The sequence below is a fragment of the Aspergillus niger genome (assembly GCF_000002855.4).
Source record: "Aspergillus niger supercontig An01".
Lineage (NCBI taxonomy): Eukaryota > Fungi > Ascomycota > Eurotiomycetes > Eurotiales > Aspergillaceae > Aspergillus > Aspergillus niger.
The window spans coordinates 3,388,858-3,407,185 of NT_166518.1; the positions used below are offsets into that span (position 1 = coordinate 3,388,858).

The 18,328-nt window shown below is 50.6% G+C and overlaps 6 protein-coding genes across 6 annotated transcripts; 2 read left to right on the plus strand and 4 right to left on the minus strand.

Annotated features, from left to right (window-relative positions):
* Positions 1 to 66: 66 nt before the first annotated feature.
* On the minus strand, positions 67 to 1,755 carry An01g14160 (uncharacterized protein; the record flags this gene model as incomplete). The annotated part of the gene is made up of 3 exons (XM_059745676.1): positions 67 to 1,049; positions 1,176 to 1,259; positions 1,314 to 1,755. 3 exons carry the CDS (start codon positions 1,753 to 1,755, stop codon positions 67 to 69), a joined length of 1,509 nt encoding a protein of 502 aa, XP_059599857.1.
* Positions 1,756 to 3,649: 1,894 nt separating this feature from the next.
* Positions 3,650 to 5,537, minus strand: An01g14180 (uncharacterized protein; the record flags this gene model as incomplete). Its single annotated transcript, XM_001389779.3, has 4 exons — positions 3,650 to 3,908; positions 3,967 to 4,446; positions 4,510 to 4,818; positions 4,873 to 5,537. The coding sequence occupies 4 exons, from the start codon at positions 5,535 to 5,537 to the stop codon at positions 3,650 to 3,652; spliced, it is 1,713 nt and encodes a 570-aa protein (XP_001389816.1).
* Positions 5,538 to 6,294: 757 nt separating this feature from the next.
* An01g14200 (uncharacterized protein) lies at positions 6,295 to 7,531 on the minus strand (the record flags this gene model as incomplete). The annotated part of the gene is made up of 3 exons (XM_001389780.3): positions 6,295 to 6,448; positions 6,513 to 6,761; positions 6,816 to 7,531. 3 exons carry the CDS (start codon positions 7,529 to 7,531, stop codon positions 6,295 to 6,297), a joined length of 1,119 nt encoding a protein of 372 aa, XP_001389817.1.
* Positions 7,532 to 11,061: 3,530 nt separating this feature from the next.
* Positions 11,062 to 12,393, plus strand: An01g14210 (uncharacterized protein; the record flags this gene model as incomplete). The annotated part of the gene is made up of 2 exons (XM_059745696.1): positions 11,062 to 11,353; positions 11,414 to 12,393. The coding sequence occupies 2 exons, from the start codon at positions 11,062 to 11,064 to the stop codon at positions 12,391 to 12,393; spliced, it is 1,272 nt and encodes a 423-aa protein (XP_059599858.1).
* A 1,405-nt stretch (positions 12,394 to 13,798) lies between these two features.
* An01g14230 (uncharacterized protein) lies at positions 13,799 to 15,459 on the plus strand (the record flags this gene model as incomplete). Its single annotated transcript, XM_001389782.1, has 2 exons — positions 13,799 to 14,690; positions 14,762 to 15,459. The coding sequence occupies 2 exons, from the start codon at positions 13,799 to 13,801 to the stop codon at positions 15,457 to 15,459; spliced, it is 1,590 nt and encodes a 529-aa protein (XP_001389819.1).
* An 899-nt stretch (positions 15,460 to 16,358) lies between these two features.
* On the minus strand, positions 16,359 to 18,089 carry An01g14250 (uncharacterized protein; the record flags this gene model as incomplete). Its single annotated transcript, XM_001389783.3, has 4 exons — positions 16,359 to 17,271; positions 17,328 to 17,524; positions 17,581 to 18,024; positions 18,087 to 18,089. The coding sequence occupies 4 exons, from the start codon at positions 18,087 to 18,089 to the stop codon at positions 16,359 to 16,361; spliced, it is 1,557 nt and encodes a 518-aa protein (XP_001389820.3).
* Positions 18,090 to 18,328: the final 239 nt, after the last annotated feature.

Sequence of the window (18,328 nt, forward strand, 5' to 3'; positions counted from 1 at the left end):
AGCAGAAGAAATTAAGCTATATACAAACAGGCATATTCTCTATCAAAAGTTTAGATATCTTCATTATCATCTCCGTGACCTGCGCGGATCTGTCGCTTCTTGCCGACGCCACTCTCGAGACTCTTTCGTCCCCAAGCTGCCCAGTCCTCCCTCCAGTCGCCGCTCCCACCCGCCCAATCGGACTACCAGGCAGGTGGCATTGTCTCCTTCACGAGTCACCTCAGTCGCAAATTTGACCACATCGGAAGCACCCTGATCAGGGGTCTTCGCTTCCTTGACGATGTCGACAACCTCTTGGTCTAGGAGCGTGCCGCTGATTCCGTCCGACATGAGCACCAAGAACGAGTACTCGGCTGGCCCCATCTCAATGCGACGGATCTCTGGCTCTGCCGAGACACCGATGCGCTTGGACTGGACGTCCCCAAAAGATCGAGTGTTGGCAAGTCCGCTCATCCGCTCTTCTCCGAACGAGTCTGTCACAAACGTGGTAGCATACCGTCGTAATCGGGAAGCTTCAATAGGCGACGAGGGGTGATGGTTGGACGTGACCGGGATGGCTTGGCCTGTCAAAGTGGAACATAAGAGGATCCGAGTATCCCCAACATGCGAGATAAGCAGGCTAGATGGAGCATTGGGGTGCCAAAACGGAGCGGGCGTCGGAGTTGAGATGAGCGCAACACTGGCCGTGCTGCCCCCCTTGAAGCGATTGACCCCGCCAATATTCAACGATCGGGAGCGGCCTGGGCCATACAAGATATCATCTTGATGCATTGGCTGGCCGACCTTTGTAAACTCATCGTCTCTCTTGGCCGCTTGCGCCGAGACAAACTCCAAATCGGTCCGGAGAAAGGCATACTCCAAGATCTCCTCAATGGTGACTCCCATGCCAGAATCCACATCGGTCGTCGAGTTCTGCTTTCCGGCATGTGTAAAGTGAGGCGGAACAAATCTCTTGAAATAGCCGCCAACCAAAGTCTTCCAGTTCTGCACTAAGATCCGTTCTAATTCTCCGATACGTTTAGAGTTACCGCCCTGTACTATGGGCAGCGCTCCGGATGAGGGTTCCGCGCCCCGCGGGAACTGGCCTCTTGAGCCTTGTTGGAGACTCGATTGCAGTTCAAACGCGGCCGCGGTATCTTGAATATACTCATGAAGCCAGTCCTTCAGGAAAGTACTGCACTCCGTTCCGCCATGACCGTCAAAGACGCCGAAATAGAAGACCTGCGGATCCCCGCTCGCGCTGTCAGCCCCACGGCTCTCTCTGGGAACAGGGATAGTGCCAGTCTTCTTGATCGTCAAAGAAGCCGGTGGACGCTTCGCAAAGGCGGGTATATCGATGACGCCAGCCTGGTAGGCATCTTCATTGTAGGGCCGTGTGCCTCGGGAGCTGTGTGCACCGAAGTGGTGTTTGGCGCTCCGCAGTGGGATGCGAACAACAGTGGTGTCCCGGTCGACAAGGGGCTGGAATGCGGCAGGAGAATGGGAGATCTCGCCAGTATGGGGGACCGAAGCTGAACGAGGTANTTTATGGAAAGGGGCCAATGGACCCCGGGGATCCGGGTGTAGCGAGGACGAGGGTAGATGAGTGACGAAATAGTCGTGGAACTCGCGACGCTTGGTGGGGCGGATATCGTCAGGAACGATGTACTTAGTCGAGTAACGACGAGGCCGAGACCAGATAATATAGACTAGAGAAGGAGACGGGAGGAGGTTAGCCAAGGGGGGGATGGTGAGACGCGAATGCAGGACGACCATGCAACTCCAGGCCGATCTGGCTGGGCGCGAAAGGCCCGGAGATAAGAGAATCTTGGGGAGGAGGCGAACTGACGATAACTGTCGGCCAGGGTCCGGACCTGGACGGAGACTCGCTTGGCGGGAGACCCAATCATGAAGGCCGAAGCATTGGTAGGATAGTGTCTATGGAAAGTCTGGGAGAGCAAGTAGAAGAACACGAGCACAAAGGGAGGTGCCGGACACGAAGCAGGAAGAAGGTTTCTTTGCCTTTTATCGGGAATCCGCGGGGGCTGCTGATTTTGCGGGCCGAGCAATCAGCGCGGCGGAGAAACACAACGGCACTTCGTTCTTAGTACTTCTTCTTTTGCTTCCACTTCTCTTGTTTTTGTCTCTCCCTCCCTCGCAGAAATACCACTGCAATGTTCGCTGCATGCTGTGGGTTATGCTTTAGGCAACAAACTTGTACAGGCTTGTCTGTTGCTAATAGATGGAAATTGTGAACTTCTCCAATGTTTCCCCCCCCCTTTCCTCACCTAGTAATCTACTCCGAGTCTACGTCTATGCGACTACTACTATATTGAAGGAGCAAAAACACTTGAAAGCAAGCGATGAACTTCTTTTTCGTGGTAATTTAGCCTGTCTCATCACGTTTGACTCCCTCTCAAATGAACAGAACCCTGGAATAGGATAAGGATATTCACTATATGAGCTCTCGATCAATCTTGGACAACGTCAATGCTGTAATTGACGCCACACGTAAGCAGGTAGATGACAAATGTTCGGAAATGTTATGCGGGCCTGGTCTGCGTTGGCTTAAAGGCGAAGACGGAATAATAGTTGATGTGAGCTGACGGTGAGACACCAAGATAGTAATTCTGTTGCATCAACTGAGTAAGCGAAGTGGTTGGGATGGTTCCCAATGCCACCCTGCATGACCCGAATAAACATCCTTCGCCTTTGATTCAATCTTGTTGTTGAATCTCTAGATTGTCACCTAGCCAAATTTCTCTACAGATCGGTGAGAGTCCACATCAGAATGCACGGAACAACATCCTCAGGGGCAGGTTTTGTTGATGTTGTGGGATACGAGGTAGCAAGACTCTGGCCAGATTGATGACAGGCATGGGAGCCCAAACTAGGCTATCAATATCTGGTGATGATATCAGAGTCGCACTCTTATATGCCGGTCTTGATTCCCATGGGGATAATTGTACTCACAACTCAAATGCTGCGGTGTCGCTGATGTCACTAGGAGCCGGATTAACAGGCTAGAACAACTTAAAGAGCTGCTTGTTCTGCTCCGGCTGTAGTTCGTGTGTGCTTTGTTTCTGTCCACGTGGAGGGCATACAGTCTGGACTGGCTGTAAGTAGGAATATACTTACTATTGCCCCTTATGATGGATGTTGCGTTGGTAATGTCTCCAAGGTGATGTTATACATTCATGATCGAGAAAATAATGAATGGGGAATCCTTGGTGGCATCGAATCTAATCGCGTTTATCGTAGCATAGCTTAGACGCTGGCAGCACTCCTCAGGTATAGACACTGAGATGATGTGGTTACTGGGCTTAATGAGAAATTATAGAAAACCTTCCATGACTGGCAAATTGTCAATTAACAAGGTTACGAAAAATGGACTATTTGGCGCTAACGCAATGTACAAATCCCTATAGACAAGATCATTCCACGAGGCTCTCGGCCTGATAGACAACCATAAAGGGTGAGATGTCGAGAAGACTGGCACCTACCAGGGGCAGTGTCATCCAAGCCAAGCACCATGCCGAAGCAACCGCTCAACAGTTCAAAGGCCAAAGTGTGGTCCGGCCGTCACAGATTGCACCTGGTAAGAGAGATAAATTAGATGAAATACCTACCCATATGTGGTCATGGTAGGCGCGGGCCGATGTCATATACTTTAGATCGCTTTGGTTCGGGAGAACAGACTGCTGTAGACAGCGTCGACGACGGGCTGGGCGGTGATCTGTCGACCACCAAAGAAACGCCCGTTCAGGCCCTTGATGGCGTTCTCGCCACCCTGGACGCGGTCGAACTTCAGGTAAATATCGCCTTGCGAGTTGGGATCTAGTGCAATGTGAACAACATGGCCATATTTGTCTTCGCACTCAGCGCGAACGTCATCCTCCAGCTCCTTAATCCAAGCTTCACCCTCCTCCCTGCGATATTGTTAGATTCTGTATAGAGAAGACAGATAGCTATGATTGAGCAACTTACTCGTTGGGGTCAAACATGTTGCGGAGCATGACACACCGACTTGCCATGTTGACGTTAACAGGCAGAGGCTTAGCCTCAGTCTTGGGACGGAGCACCTTCTGCTGGTCATCGGCAGCAGGCTCGGATGGTTCATCTGTTCTTGCAAGCTTGCGCATCAATGCATCCCTACTGTAGTTGTTGAAATTTACGCCGGCAACATCCGTATCGTCCAATGCACTAGCGCCGGCCCCCTTTTCGGAGTCACGGCCACCAGCGCGGTCGAAGTTGCTGGTACCGCCGGCTTGAACACCACGTCCTCCGTGACCCGAGAAGAGAGAGCCCTGGAAGTTATGTTGGTTTGCACCTTGGCTCTGCATGCGTTGTGCGTTCGAGTCAGGAGTGAACTTATCGTTGCCAAGGCCAACGCGGATTGCTCGACCAGCAAGGTCAAATCCATTCATCTTTTCCAAAGCCTCACGAGCCTGGTTTGGATCACGGAACCTATACACGGTATTAGCAACAGTTACTAATCATGAAGGGAAAATGTATAGGGGTAACACTCACTGCACGAATCCATAACCCCTGCTACGACCAGTCTCATCCTTCTGCAGCTGGACAAATTCGAGTTCGCCAAAAGGCTCAAAGACGTTCTGAAGGTCACTTTCAGTGATGCTGAAATGAATGTTACCCACGTACAACCTGTGAAATGGAGCAGCGTGATTGTTGCCGCTGCTGGCCTCGGGATTGCGGGCCTGGCGGTTCTTTTCCGCTTCAGTCAGTTGGGCGATTATGGGAATTCCTAGAAGTTTCTGTCCGGTAAGCTGGATAGCGGGCGCAACGGAGTCTTCGCTTTTGAACTCGACATAACCGACACTAGTGAAAGTTAGTACACAGCTCTCCTGTCATATGGAAACGCAGGGAACTCACCCTTTAGACCGTCCACTGACACGGTCCTTAACGATCTGGGCTTCCTTGACAGGTCCGACTTTCTCAAAGAACGCAATCAGCTCCTTAGTTCTCAACCGCGCAGCAAGCTGCTGAACGAAAATGGTACGCCTGTCACGCTCATCCTCAGTAGGCTCCGGGGTCCTCTCGCGGCTTCTCGGGCTCGGGCTTCGTTTGCGGTCACGGCGAGTGCGTCTATCTTCATCTCGCTCATCGCGACGGGAGCGGCCCGAGGGGCGGTAATAGCGATCATCGTAAGGCGACCGAGAGCGAGTGCGAGCCCGTCCACCACCGCGGTAGAAGTCGCCACCAGAACGGTATTCGTCACCGTAACGGTCACGACGAGACCGACGGCGTTCGCTATCACGACTCCTGCTCCTCTTTCTGCTTCTATGGCTTCCGTTAGCACTGCCATGTTCGCTTCTCGGGCTCTTCATGTCTTCATCTCCATCGATATCTCGCGAGCGACGTCGATCACGGCTGCGGTCCCTGCGCTTGCGGTCCTTCTCTCGTGACCGATCACGGTCCCGGCGTTCGTTACTGTCAGTTTTGGAGGAGCGGTCATCGCGGTCCTGGGAACGGGGAGGGTCTTGAGATGGCGGAGCAGCTGTGGACTCAAGGAGAGCCTCAACATCGAGACCTGACATTTTGGTATAGCTGCAATTTGTCTTTTTCCTGGACTAAACTGAACAGAAAACAAATGCAACGAAGATTGCGCGGATAGGATTGAGGTCACTTTTGGCTTGGTTAGAGAGTGCCGGCGTATCAAGCTTGACTTGAGCGAACCCTTCTGTTTCAAATCCGGAAACCCCCAAGTTGTTTCTAACTCTGTAATATAGAACGTTTCGGTGTCGTATAAATAGAAGTCGGAATGAGCAGATTCCCTACAAGAACTGTGTTGTAGCTGAGGAGTGAGGTGAAGATGTGAAGATACTGTCCACCTCAATGTTCTGATGGCGTGGGATGCCGACACGTCACGTGGTCTTGGCGTCTTTGCCTCCTTATCTTTTTATCCTTTCGGTTTTTTTTTTTCGCCTACCAACAGGGCTATGAACCACGGCTCATCTAAACTTCAACCGTACCCCGGCTTGATATAGTGTAGGTGGGAGGAATATCATATTATAAGCGGCTATATAGTTTGTACAATGGTAGAAAAAGTTTTCACAAAAGCAACGAGAGTCATGGTCACATATCACGGAAGAATAAAACATGTCTTTCTTCCACCGGCCATGACAATCAATGTAAATGAAAAAATTCACAGGCCCAACTCCGGAATGTCAGCGTGAGTAAGAATAGACACGCGTCGGCGACGACATTACTTCGTACATTAAAGGTATGGATAGAGAGCGATTAATGGGAGACACTGAGAAACCAGAGTATAAAGCATCAGGATGTCACGTATGTTCACTGGGTCTTCACGTTCTTGGGAGACGGCATCTCGAGCTCAGTGCCGAAGACGCGGTCCCAAAAGCGACTAGTGACGCCGAAGCCATTGTCGAAATCTGCGAAATGATGCTGAAGGTGGTATTTCTTGAGCGCCTTGTAATAGGAAGGGAGGCTTTTATCGGGCATCAGCGATTAGCAGATATTAAACGAAGTGCTCGGGGACCTGGTTTACTCACTTGCGGTGGTGGAGGAAGTAGTGGGTCATGTCATAACAGACATAGCCGAAAACACCTCCACAGAAGACTGTCACAGCGGCATACCAGTTGTAGAAGAACACCGTGTGCGCTAATTTATAGAATGGGGTGGCCAAGACGATAAATAGAGCCGGTGGCATGACCAACCGATACTTGTCCATAGGTAGGTAATGATGGATTCCATGTAGCAGGAAGTGAAGGGTAAGGCCGACGCGGTTATCAGGAAGCCACCTACGAAGCATTAGCACCAACGATTATGAAGATGAATGGGGCGCAGCGTCATACTTATCAATGTGGAACAAGAACCTATGCATGATATACTCTATCAAGGTCCACAGGAAGAGACCACCGACCCAATAAGCAGCGGCAGCCGGCACATTCGCCAGTCCAGAGAAACCAACGATAGTCCCATATGTGATCGGAGGAAGCCACATGATAGGAACCACATACCAAGCTGTCTTGCTGAAAGGTTCAAGGAAGTTTCCAAAGAGCGGCGCGGACTCTCCACCTCTGTAATGACGCGGGCGGTGGATCTGATCCAGATAGAACTCCTTGGTGAAGCCGCTGTTCCAAAGCTGGACAAGGAGGGGCTTGTTGAGATCCAAAAACTTGTGTGTCTGATAATCCTTGGTATAGTCGGTCTCTACCGACAGGTCCTCTTCGCAAGACAAGCCAGTAGTTGCAAACACCGCCTGTTCTTTTGGTTGAGTGACGCCCCCATTTGCTGCCTTCCCGTTGGGTTCCGAAGAGACAAAACCGACAAGACATTCATCCAGAATTTCGTATGCCGAATCTGAATGGGCGTGGGATGCCGGATCGCGCAGTATCTCCGTCACGTCTTTACCAGCATATTCGAGTACCAGCTCTTCACCACCGGGATGACCGGCGACGAAGTCCGTAACGTCATAGACCTTTGATCCCAGGGTCACATAGCACGAGTTGGCATCGTTGTGAGACTCGACCTCAGCCGGGGTAAAAGTTGGAAGGGTTCTGCCAGGCATGATTGTCGCAAGGCAAAAGCCTAAAGAGCTAGTACCGTGTTGCAAGGTCGACGACGGAGGGAAGAGACGAAGGCCTGAAGGTAAGGGGTGTAATGCGAGAGTTGTAGTTGGACGGTTGGCGATTAGTTGTGGTGCAAACCGCTATAAATGGCTGAGGGAGGAGTGGCGTGAGCTTCAAAATATCGAGCAAGGATCACGGGTCCGAGGCTCCGAAGGAAAATTTCGCTGAAGCACTGAAACAACAGAGCACGAGAATTGCGAAAGTCTAGCAAGCACTGCTGCAATACAAAACGGTCGAGTATGTGAAGACTTTGTGAACACAGAAGCAATAAATCCTTCTCTTGTCTATACAAAGAGCGACCGTATGGCTCATCATAGAAGAGGCGCTTTCTCAGGCCGTCGGGGATACAACGGAAATCCACGGAAGCCACTAGTCCTCTTCGGTAATTGCCCCTGAGTGGCCATATTAGTAAGCAGTCTGATAAATTTGTGCCTCAGGCCTAGATAAGGCATACATAAGGCAGCGACAGGCGCTTGACCGAAAGAAAGGCTAGCTGAACGGCTGAGGGGGTTTAAGTGGGCAAGGTAGTACAGAGTACGAGGCTACAAAAGGAAGGCGCCCAGTTTTTGGGTCAGAAACTGAAAAGCATGTCATGATTCACTCTTGATCCGGAGCTCCTGCCAAATTAGCGACAGCATGCAGCAATATTACCCCCAAGTATAGCGCTAAGCTACCACATTACTTTAGCACATTTGAGGCTAACCTTGCAACACAGCAGGTGAGATCGTCTACCACTTCGCCGGTTGGTAGACAAGACACTACTGTGAACGGAGTACTCTATGCTTGCTTATCAGATATATGTCCTCGATGAGATATTATTCCCTATGTTATGTGGTCAACACGTACGCATTGGTGCGGTGACCAGGGCGCATAATGGAGTCATTGTTGTCTCCATCTACGGAGCAAATTGCCCGATCACATGAGCCCATACAGGATAGTTGCGGATGCTGGTACCGAGTCACTGTTATGGTGCTGTCTACCAGTGTCAGTAGTCTAGTAGGAGCTACTCCGCACCCACTATCGACATGATATCCGTCAAGTGATGGCCTGATCGTCAATAATCCTGCCTACCGGTTCATGCCACCAATGACAGACCAACCCGGTTTTTGGCGGTATTTGGTGGGACTCCATCCGGGATGTCTCTTTTTGCCTACGGAGTACTCCGTACTGGAGTATGGTGTAATGTGGGTTTGGCTCTGTGTGTGCGAGGAGCATAACACTACACTGTACCATCATATCCCGGTCTGTGGAGTTGAGACGGGGCACTGGTCACTCGCCGTCCGAGGCAAAAGCATGGCGGCCTGAAACTGTCTCCAAGCGGATCTCCTCCAAGAGCATGCCTCTTTACTATCGGGGTCGTCAAAGCGTCGACGGCAGCTGAGCACTGGGGCGGATCTGGGACGCATCACAAGACCCCCGGCAGTCGGATATATCACAGTACGTTTACTACTCCGTAGAGCTTTGAGCTTTGGGTGGCTTTTTCGGAATTTGAGAAATGAGGCTGTCATCCGAGCAAGCAGTGTGGCGTGCCTGATGGGAAAAGTCTGGCTAAAGACGAGCCATTATGAGCAGCTTCCGAAACCAAAAGTATAAAAGCAACTAACGACGTTGAGAGCTGGGACACAAGATCGGCAACCAAGAGACTATCTGGATAGTTGACGGTTGAATGGGGAGGGTAAGCGCTGGGCAGAAAGCACTAGTAAGCGAGGATGGGGAGACTCGAGGAACTAAACGCCAGCCGAACTGAATTCAACGCCCGAACGAAAGTTGAGCCGTAAATTATGCTCCATTCCACAATGAATTTGGTGAAGTGCTACTGGCCGCATCGCATCCCGTGTTCCTCATAGTCCTGCTATTTAAAACTATCTATATTTATTTACTTCGTACTCGCCTTCGCCACACACAGCCAGTTGCATCCCAGATTTCTAAGTGGTCCCCTCAGCCGGGAAGGGCGAAATTACGGGCTGGTTAATGACCCGCCCGCTGCGTATGCGGCGTAAGTTGCGTAACATTTCCACTGTACCGGATCGCTCGTTCCGACAAGGCGGGTTCGCCCCTGTCCATATGGGGAAAAGGAAGGATGGAGGCTGGAGCTGGAGTGGATGAGTTGACGGGGCACTGGGCGTGCACTGGGCATGGCTGGGCGAGTAGGACAAAGTCTTTCTGTGGGTTACACTTGTGCCCAATAACAGGACAGGATTGAACAAACAATTGGAGAGAGAGAGAGAGGAGGGGAGGGGGAGAGGGGGAGGCCCCGAGAAAAGATGGACTGATGCTTTTTCGGAGGGAGGGACCTTTTGATTTGAAAGTTGAAACCGGGTATGGACTAAGTACTGTCGAGAGTCAAGGCGATCTCCATGGGTGGAAATCATTTGGAGATCATCGGAAGTGGAGGAGCTAAAAAGAAACTTGCAAGTTGAATTGAACGGGTTGATTGGAAAGTGTGATCCTCCATGGTTTACGGTGGCCATGGTTCGCAGATAGATTACCTCTGCGTCCCCTCTTACTTCCCTGTGCATTCGGTTTGGTTACTTCTGCGCGGTACTTTTATCGTACAGCTCTCCTCCGTTCCAGCCGCAAGTCACTCTCTGATCGGTAAGAAAAAAAGAAAAAGTATCGGCCGGTGGAGAGTCCCTCGGTATTTCCCCGTGTCGCGGCTCTCCGTCTTTCGATGAAGACTCGACTCGACCACTGCAGGCCAAAGTTGTACCAAGCTTGGGATAAGGTATGACCCATTTCTTCATTCATTCATTTAATTCGTTCAGGTCGTTCATTGTTTTTCTTTCTCCCTCCGTTCGCATTGACCGGATGCAGGTAGATCCAACTTCTTCCAATTTGGCAGCATTCTTCCTACTGGGATAGTAACAGCCTATAAATCACCTCAGCCAAATAGATGAAAGAGGATGTTGGTGCCATAAAAACAAATTACTGTAGAGTAGGCTTCCCGTTCGGCATATTGCTTTCTGCCCCCTCCTCCGCTCTCTCTCTCTCTCTCTTTCTCTTTTGAAAACGGATGGAGATCTGCTTGATCCGATTCCTCCTTCGAACCACATCCGAACGGGGCCCCCTCAACCCCTGTCGACTGATCATGTCGAGCTAAATGTCGGAAAAGTGGAGACGGTGTTCAATTGTCAATCATTTTGTCTCGACCGAGTCGACCAGTCAAGGGACTGGAAGTGGGTTTTACCTCCATTCTAATTAGTGTACCTCAGTAGCTCAACGGGAAGAAGCTCCCTGAGCCAGAAAGTGAGGGAAACAAAGAAGAGAGAAAAGAGAAACAGACACAGACATAGTTAACTAACTGACTGTGTCCTGTCCTTCCGCTTGTCCTCTTCCCAACCCTTTCATCTCTTCACTCCACTCCCTCTTTTTTCCTTTCCTCTTTCCTCCCCTCCTCTTCTCTTCCTTCCCCTTAACTTCACCCCTCACTCACTCTCTTGTCGCTTGTCAGCCTACGCCTATTACCGCAATGGATACGTTTTCGTCGTCGGACAGTCCGTCCTCCCCCGGCAATCGTATTGTGTCCTACCTCCAAACTTTGGCCAAATCCAAGACCGAACTGCCTTACGGACTGCCTGTGTGTGTGTCTCCCTCTCACACGGTTACCAGCACGGACTCGCTCCTTCATCTTGCATCCTTGGTCGGCCCCCATATCAGTATCCTCCAGGTTCACGCAGATATCATCGATGACTGGTCCGAGGAAACGGTTCGCCAATTGACCACTCTGGCTAGAAAGCATGGCTTCTTGATCTGGGAAAGCGGTCGAATTCTCAATTCAACCGTTGACGTTGTCGGTCGGCAGAAGTCTGAATCGAGAGAAGTACGGAGCGGCGTGGTCGACTTGATACGGAAGAAGTACACCAGGGGTGTGGTGAAGCCAGCATCATGGGCGGGCATGTCGACAGCCTGGGCTTCGGGAGCCGCTGTTTACAATCAGGAAGCCGACATCTTGATTCCGACCTTGAAGGCTGCCGCTCGGGAGGCAGTGGCAGACGCTGTACAGACCATTAGAACCGAAATCACCGCCGACAGTTTCGCAAATGAGCATTCTAACAGCGATCAAGACTCGTCACAATCCCAACATCTTACTGAGTACGCGGTCGACCATAGTGGGCTGGGACTGCCCCCACGGAAGGCTTCGACCATTTCCCTTACCCAAACAATCACACAGCATACCGAAGATTCCGCCGATTATCCTTTGGAGTCTCCTCAGTTTGAGCGCCACGGCTTCGAGTTTGGAACTTTGAGTCCATCTACGATACCTGAGGATCTTCCTCCCCCGCCTCTTCTGGCTCGTGGTCTAGTACTTTGTTTGCCATCCCGGACCGATACATCATTTACCCCCGACTACCGTCAAAGCTGCATAGCTGCTGCCCGTGCCAATCAAGACTTCGTGGTGGGATTCCTCTGTGGTGAACCATGGCACATTACCTCGCAAAGAAGCGATATCTTTGAGACAGGCCTGTCCGGTTACGGCGATGAGCAGCAGCAGCTTAGCCCATACTCGTCGGATGACGATGAGGAGCTTCCACACTTTGCGTTGTTCTCTCCCATCTGCCAAGGTGGACAGCCGCTGGATGGCAGCGAGGAAGAAGAGGTGGAAGAGGAGGAAGAGACACCTCTACCTGAGACCACGATACCAATTGAATCGCTCAACCCTCTTGCCGCGAAACTGTTCTATGCTGCTGGGAAGGCATTCAAACTCCGCGAAGCAACCAGCCAGGAAAATGGAATCATGCCGAAATCCGACACCACCAAAAGTTGCCAGATCTTGCACATTCCTATCGTCTCGTTGCCGTGAAGAGGCGCCGCTGAAAGGATACTTCCTACGACATGCACCGCATCTTATTTTCTTTTTGACTTCGAATAAATAATCACCTATTCTGTTCGCACATACATATTTATTTTCGCTACTATGTCTTTTAAAGCAACATTATCGCACAAGGGGGTTTGGAGTTGAGCGCTGTCAAAACTAATCTATTCTGTCATGTTCAATCATTGCCATCTTCTAAGTACAACATTCGGGGGGTCAGAAACCATCTGTGACTACAGCCAAAGAGCATAGCAAATTTTCGCATCACTAGGTTCGGGGAATACAAGAATTTCAAATACCAATGACCACTAAATCGTAGGCATCCAATCGGGGCATAAAGCAGCCCGAGCTAATTGCAACGGCGCCATTTAAAAGGTGTCTAGATCCAGCCCTCAAGCTTTAAGTCCATTGTAGCCTCGATCCCTGCAGCGGTCGGGACCGACACCGGCCGAGCACTTCACAAGCATCTGGGGCCCTTATGGTGACCCTTTTCGGGTTTCAGACGCGTTGGCTGAGGCCGATCGTTAAAGGTGTATGTGGGTACGCATGTTTACAGCTAGCCCGAACTTGAGCTCGAAGGCTACGTATTCGCGGTTAAGATAGTACGAAGGACTGTGCATTAATTCCGTATGTTTCCTACCTAACATGATAATTAGATGAATAGTAGTATGGTCCTAGGCATCAATTCACGAGGTACCGCTTTGAACTTTCATGTTGACATGGGGACTCTCACTATAGTTACTATTCGAGCAGTACCCCGGGTATCTATATACTACTAGTAGTGACTCGGATAGTATATATGTCTCCAGTTGCAGTGAGTGCTGGTCATCTAGGGCGGTCTACTGCCGTGAGACCGATACCTCTCGCTTGTTTCAAACCCTATCAACTGCCCTGTATATAATGTTCTTTAATGATCGAGAAACTACTTCACTATCAAGAATGGAAGTTGCCAGACCAAATATGAGGAGAACGGCATTGAAGCATCCCCGCGGTGGGTCACATGACAAGATGGCTCGAAGAGGCAATTCTTTCGATCTAACACCACCGCTACGTACTTTTGACCAACATCTCTTCTTTGCACACATATTGTTTCCATTATCCTTTAAATAATATGCTCGGCTTCTCAACATGAGGAGGCCGTACATAACGTCGTGATGCCAGTGTTCCGGCCAGTGGCCTACAAATGTTAACCCAACCTCTTGTGGCGGATATCTCAATTCCTACCCCCGGCAGCAAGAGTACAGCATCCACGGACTCTTGTTTCAACGCTACGAGGAGCTTGTTCACTCTACCCCAATGCTATCATCAACTGCGCTGACCTAGAGATTACCTACCATAACGTTCCCAAGGATATTGTGAACAAATCCAAGTGCACAAGATCAGCTAGCTCATCATGGACTCGGAGGGTGCCCCAGAATCTCAACAGGAGAGTTCAATTTTTGGCATAGGGAAGCTGTCTATAAACTCAGCCGAAGGCCATTCTGAAGTCACGCATCAGACCAATGGTGTGACCCATCCGTTGCCTGACTTAGAGGAGTCGACTGCTCCCTACAAAGTCATCCTGCAGACAGGCGATGTGATCGTTGAATACTTCGATCCTGAATCTGATATCTCGACTAAATCCGAAGCGCGCCATCGTCGTTGGCGAGTCTCCAGCGCTGATCTAGCGCAAAATAGCCCATATTTTCGGGCCCTTCTTGACCCGGATAAATTCTCCGAGGGTAGACGCCTTATGCAACAGAAGATGATGCATCAGAAGCTCCTGGCTGACAAAATGGTGAATGCTGCGTCTTCCGACAACCAAAATGTAGAAGTGAGCTATCTGCCTGTCGTAATCCTCCCGAGCAAACATGTCTCATCAAGGCTTGGGTTGGATGCCATCAAACTGTTTCTGGAGATCCTGTCCTTCAACTCCTTTGGAGAAGAACAGAAGTGTTCATTTGATGCGGAACTAAAGTTTCTGCCCGTGTCTTTGATTGCAAGGCTACTGGAGCTATCGGATGCATTCAACTCTCCCAATGTCGTTCGGGAATCTCTCAAAAGAGCCGGCTACGCTTTCGGGAAGGGGAAATATCAACCTTCAAAATTCGACTCCTCATTACTGAAGCTGAGTGAGGACCGCATCCGACAAACTGTTTTTGTAGCCCGAATTCTGGATGAGCCGGTCATATATCAAGTGATGACCCATGCATTAATAGTCCTTGGCTCGAAGTCTTGGACAAACGGTGTCGAGCCTCCAGTTACTCCTACCTACCCCTGGCGCTATTTTCCCAACGGTATAGAAGGTATTATCATCAAACCAGTCACGCTAGACAGCCTTCCAAATCCATTCCAGGCAATGCTAATCATATCCCAGAGGAGCTCTACTTCCGCCGACAATGTGTTCTAAACACTATCACCGACCTCCAAGCCTACTTTCTCCGCGTCTACGGCGCCCTAGAAGACCCCGAGCCCCCCAAACCTTTTGTCCCACGACAACCACTCGCACCAGCCATCAACCAAGCGCGTCCTTTCCAATGCCGCTACGGCTTTGGCAACTCCAGTGCCTGCGACGCCTTCCATCTAGGGCAGATGACGCGATTCTTTTCCCTTCGCACAAAGACCATCTTTCTCGGCTCGACCCTAATCGATCCCGACTTCACCCTCGACTCAGATGCTGACTCCACACCCGAATCACCACCAGCGCCTCCATCAGACATAACAGCCATCATAGCCTCTCTCAAACAATGCCCCGACTATCAAATAGACCCAAACCATGTCGGCTGCGGCATTCGCCGCCGCTTCCTCCCGCCGCTGGACTGCATAGAACGCTTCGTCGGCGACGGACGAGGCCTCCTCGGAATCGACTTCCACTCCTGGACAGGCCAGGAATGGCCCTTTGCAATCTCGTCCTCATGGGCTAGCCGTACCCTTCCTCGCGCAAACGTCATCGATATCCGAATTTCTAAACTGAGCGCTGTACATGGGGGAAGCGGTGCTCGACTCTCACTCACCTCTCAAGAAGAGAACGCCAGGTTACTGTTTACCGCGAAAAAGAGGAACTGGGAGGCTTAGCTCAGTCTCCTTCTAGGCTAAAGTCTAGCTTCAACTTTAGCCTAAAGCACCTAACCTCTAACTTGCGTGGCATTTAAGTTCCTACATTGACAGGGGTTTGGTTGTGTGCTTTGCACACGGGATACATATATGATTCTTGTATTTTCTGATATGTTGATATTCATCTGGAAGGGGAGACTCTGTACATAACTTATGTGACTTGGAAAAAGAGCATTTGCTGCCCACGTGAAACGTACAAATCGCCACTCTTTGCGTTGTAGCGAGGAGAAACAGTAGCCGAAAAGATGCAGGTGCTATTGCGAAATGATTCAATAGCCATTCGATTACGAAAACAAGTTAACATTCAGCTCGACGAGGAACGAAAGACCACTCTCCATTGAAATATTTCAGTGTCCGTCAGTCCGACAAAAAGACATCAATGATATAATACCACAAAAGAACATCTTATCAATCTTTGAGTGTACAGCACGCACTCAGGACCAGAACACTGTAGAATAGTATCACCGGCTACATTCATGACTACTGCTATTGTGTTCGGCAAATATCTAGCCCGTAAGTCATTGATTATTGGGGTTATGCCTCACTCTGGTATCATTCTGAACCTTGTAACTTCACCTGAACTATTCTCCTTCTGGACTATGTTTACCAAGGTATGCCTGACAGTTGCTAATAGCAACCGCTGTGGAGTGCTAGAAGTGGACCAGCAAGGAAAACGGAGTAAAGAACAATCTTGTAGTGAATACACATAGAAAGTAAAAATAAGAGGCTTATATTGGAGAATAAAACAAATAAAGAACCCTGGTCAAAAAGCATAGACACAACTCGCAGAAACCCAATTGGGCAGTCCGAACGTCATTAGTACTCTATACACCCAAGCAAAAGAGACATGAATAAAGAATCTACTCGATGACATATCCCTCAGCGACACTCTTCACATCCTTGGAGAAGCCAGTGCTCTCGCCTTCCATCTCCAGAAGAGTGATGTCGTTTACGTCAACCTCCACGAAGGGGTTGGCCTTCGAGAAATGCACGTTCATGGGGAAGAACTCGTTTTCATCTCCGTCGCCCGTGGACTCGAATTCGAAACTGCCAGATGCGTTGCTCTCATCCACGGTTCCGATGTTCCAATCCAGGCTGTCTCCAGAGACTTCATAGACGGCGTCAAAGCTGGACACTGCCGGTTCTGTAGCGCCGTAGGGGATAGTGACGACGACGTCGCGCAGAGTGTCGGATCCGGTCAGCTCGTACTCAACGGTGACAGTAGTCGAGTCGGAGCCCTTGTTCACCCATACGGTGAACGTGATGGGAAGGATCTCAGCGTTGTCCGCTCCAGAGCTTGCGACACGCCAGCGCAGCACACCAATCGAATTGTTAGCCGGGAACCTCTTCGAAGTATCCTTCAATTGAATTGCGGAAGAATTTGTGAAGACGGCTTTGTCGACATTAGGGTGGGTGCGGAATTGCGCACCATGCGTGGGGTTGGCGTGGAGGTCGAGCTTGAGTTTGGTGAAAGCTGGGTCGGAGATTCGGAGTTGCAGATCGCCTTTCACCTCAAAAGATTTCAATGCACCCTCACGTGTAAGCGTGGCAGAGATTGTCTCTGCAATTGTGATGTGGACAGGATCCCGGTCCGTTGACAGCGAGGCACGGGCGGAGGATACCTTTTCGGCGATCGGGGTCGAGGCTTGTGGTGTCACCAAGGGACTAGATTCTTCGACTTCAGGACCAAGGTCGCCGCGCACTTTCTCGTATATGTCGGTGGTTTTAGACTTCTTGCCAAGTTGCATGCCCTTGCCGCGGGTGGGTAACGGCCTGGGGTTGGGGATAGTTAGAGACGAGGAGCAGAGGTCAGAAATGGATGCACACACTTAGCGAAAGTCTTCTTCTTCTCCGCCTCGTAGGTGTCGTAGGTATCGGGTACAGCTGGCCGGGAGGGGGGAGTATAGACGGGATAAGAAGGCGTCCGGGGAGCCATAGAGCGACCACTTTTGGCGGCCTCTTTCCGTTGCATCTCCAGCTGCTTGGCCTTCCTTTTGCGCTCCTCGCTGGCCTCGAGTTCTTTGTTCTATCCGGCAAGGTCAGCCACCCGTTGACATTACAGCCAGGCGGGAATATGTATACTCTTTCAATAATCTCCTGGATTCTCTCCTCGTGACTCTCCATTTCCAGGAAGGTCTTGATCTGAGTAAGGGACAGATTCTCTCTGTACCCCAGAGTGACCAATTCATCATAGGCACTGAGCAGTTCGAAAGCATTGCGCAGAATCTCCCTCTCATCCAAGCTCTTACAGATGCTGGTGGTGACTTGGGCGAAAAGGTGGAGACTGTCGATGTCCTGCAAGATGTTCGACTGGCGGTTCGTAATCAGGACAATGTATAGCTCGTCCAGAGGCTGGTATACGAAGCGGACATTGTCCTGCTCCACGGTCGTATGCTGAGTACCGGAATCGGCCAGTTTGGGGAAGGAAGCGAGCAAGGCCTCGATTCTTGAGCGAGCAATCTCGCGGAATTGGCGCGAAAGTACGGCCTTGCCCCCGCGGGTGCATATGGAGGCTGCGAGGACGACCTGTTGTTTGTGCGCGATTGTTAGCAGAGCTCTGCGGAACAGTCGAATACCCGGAATCGAACCATGGCTGTGTGAATTAAGGTCAGGTGTCTAGTAAGAAGTGATAACTTTCGCCCAGATGGCAGCAATCTCCCGACGGACGAATGTCTGGTAGGCGTGTCTTGACGTCGAAGCCACGGGGAGTCGCTTGCTGTTCTCTTCGTCCCCGTTGGCCCGTGCGCCGCGCTACCCCCTCGCTTACCGCAGCACAAGAAGCTTCACTTTGCCTCAACCTCTCCGTTTGCGCCTTACAAGTCAACCTTTC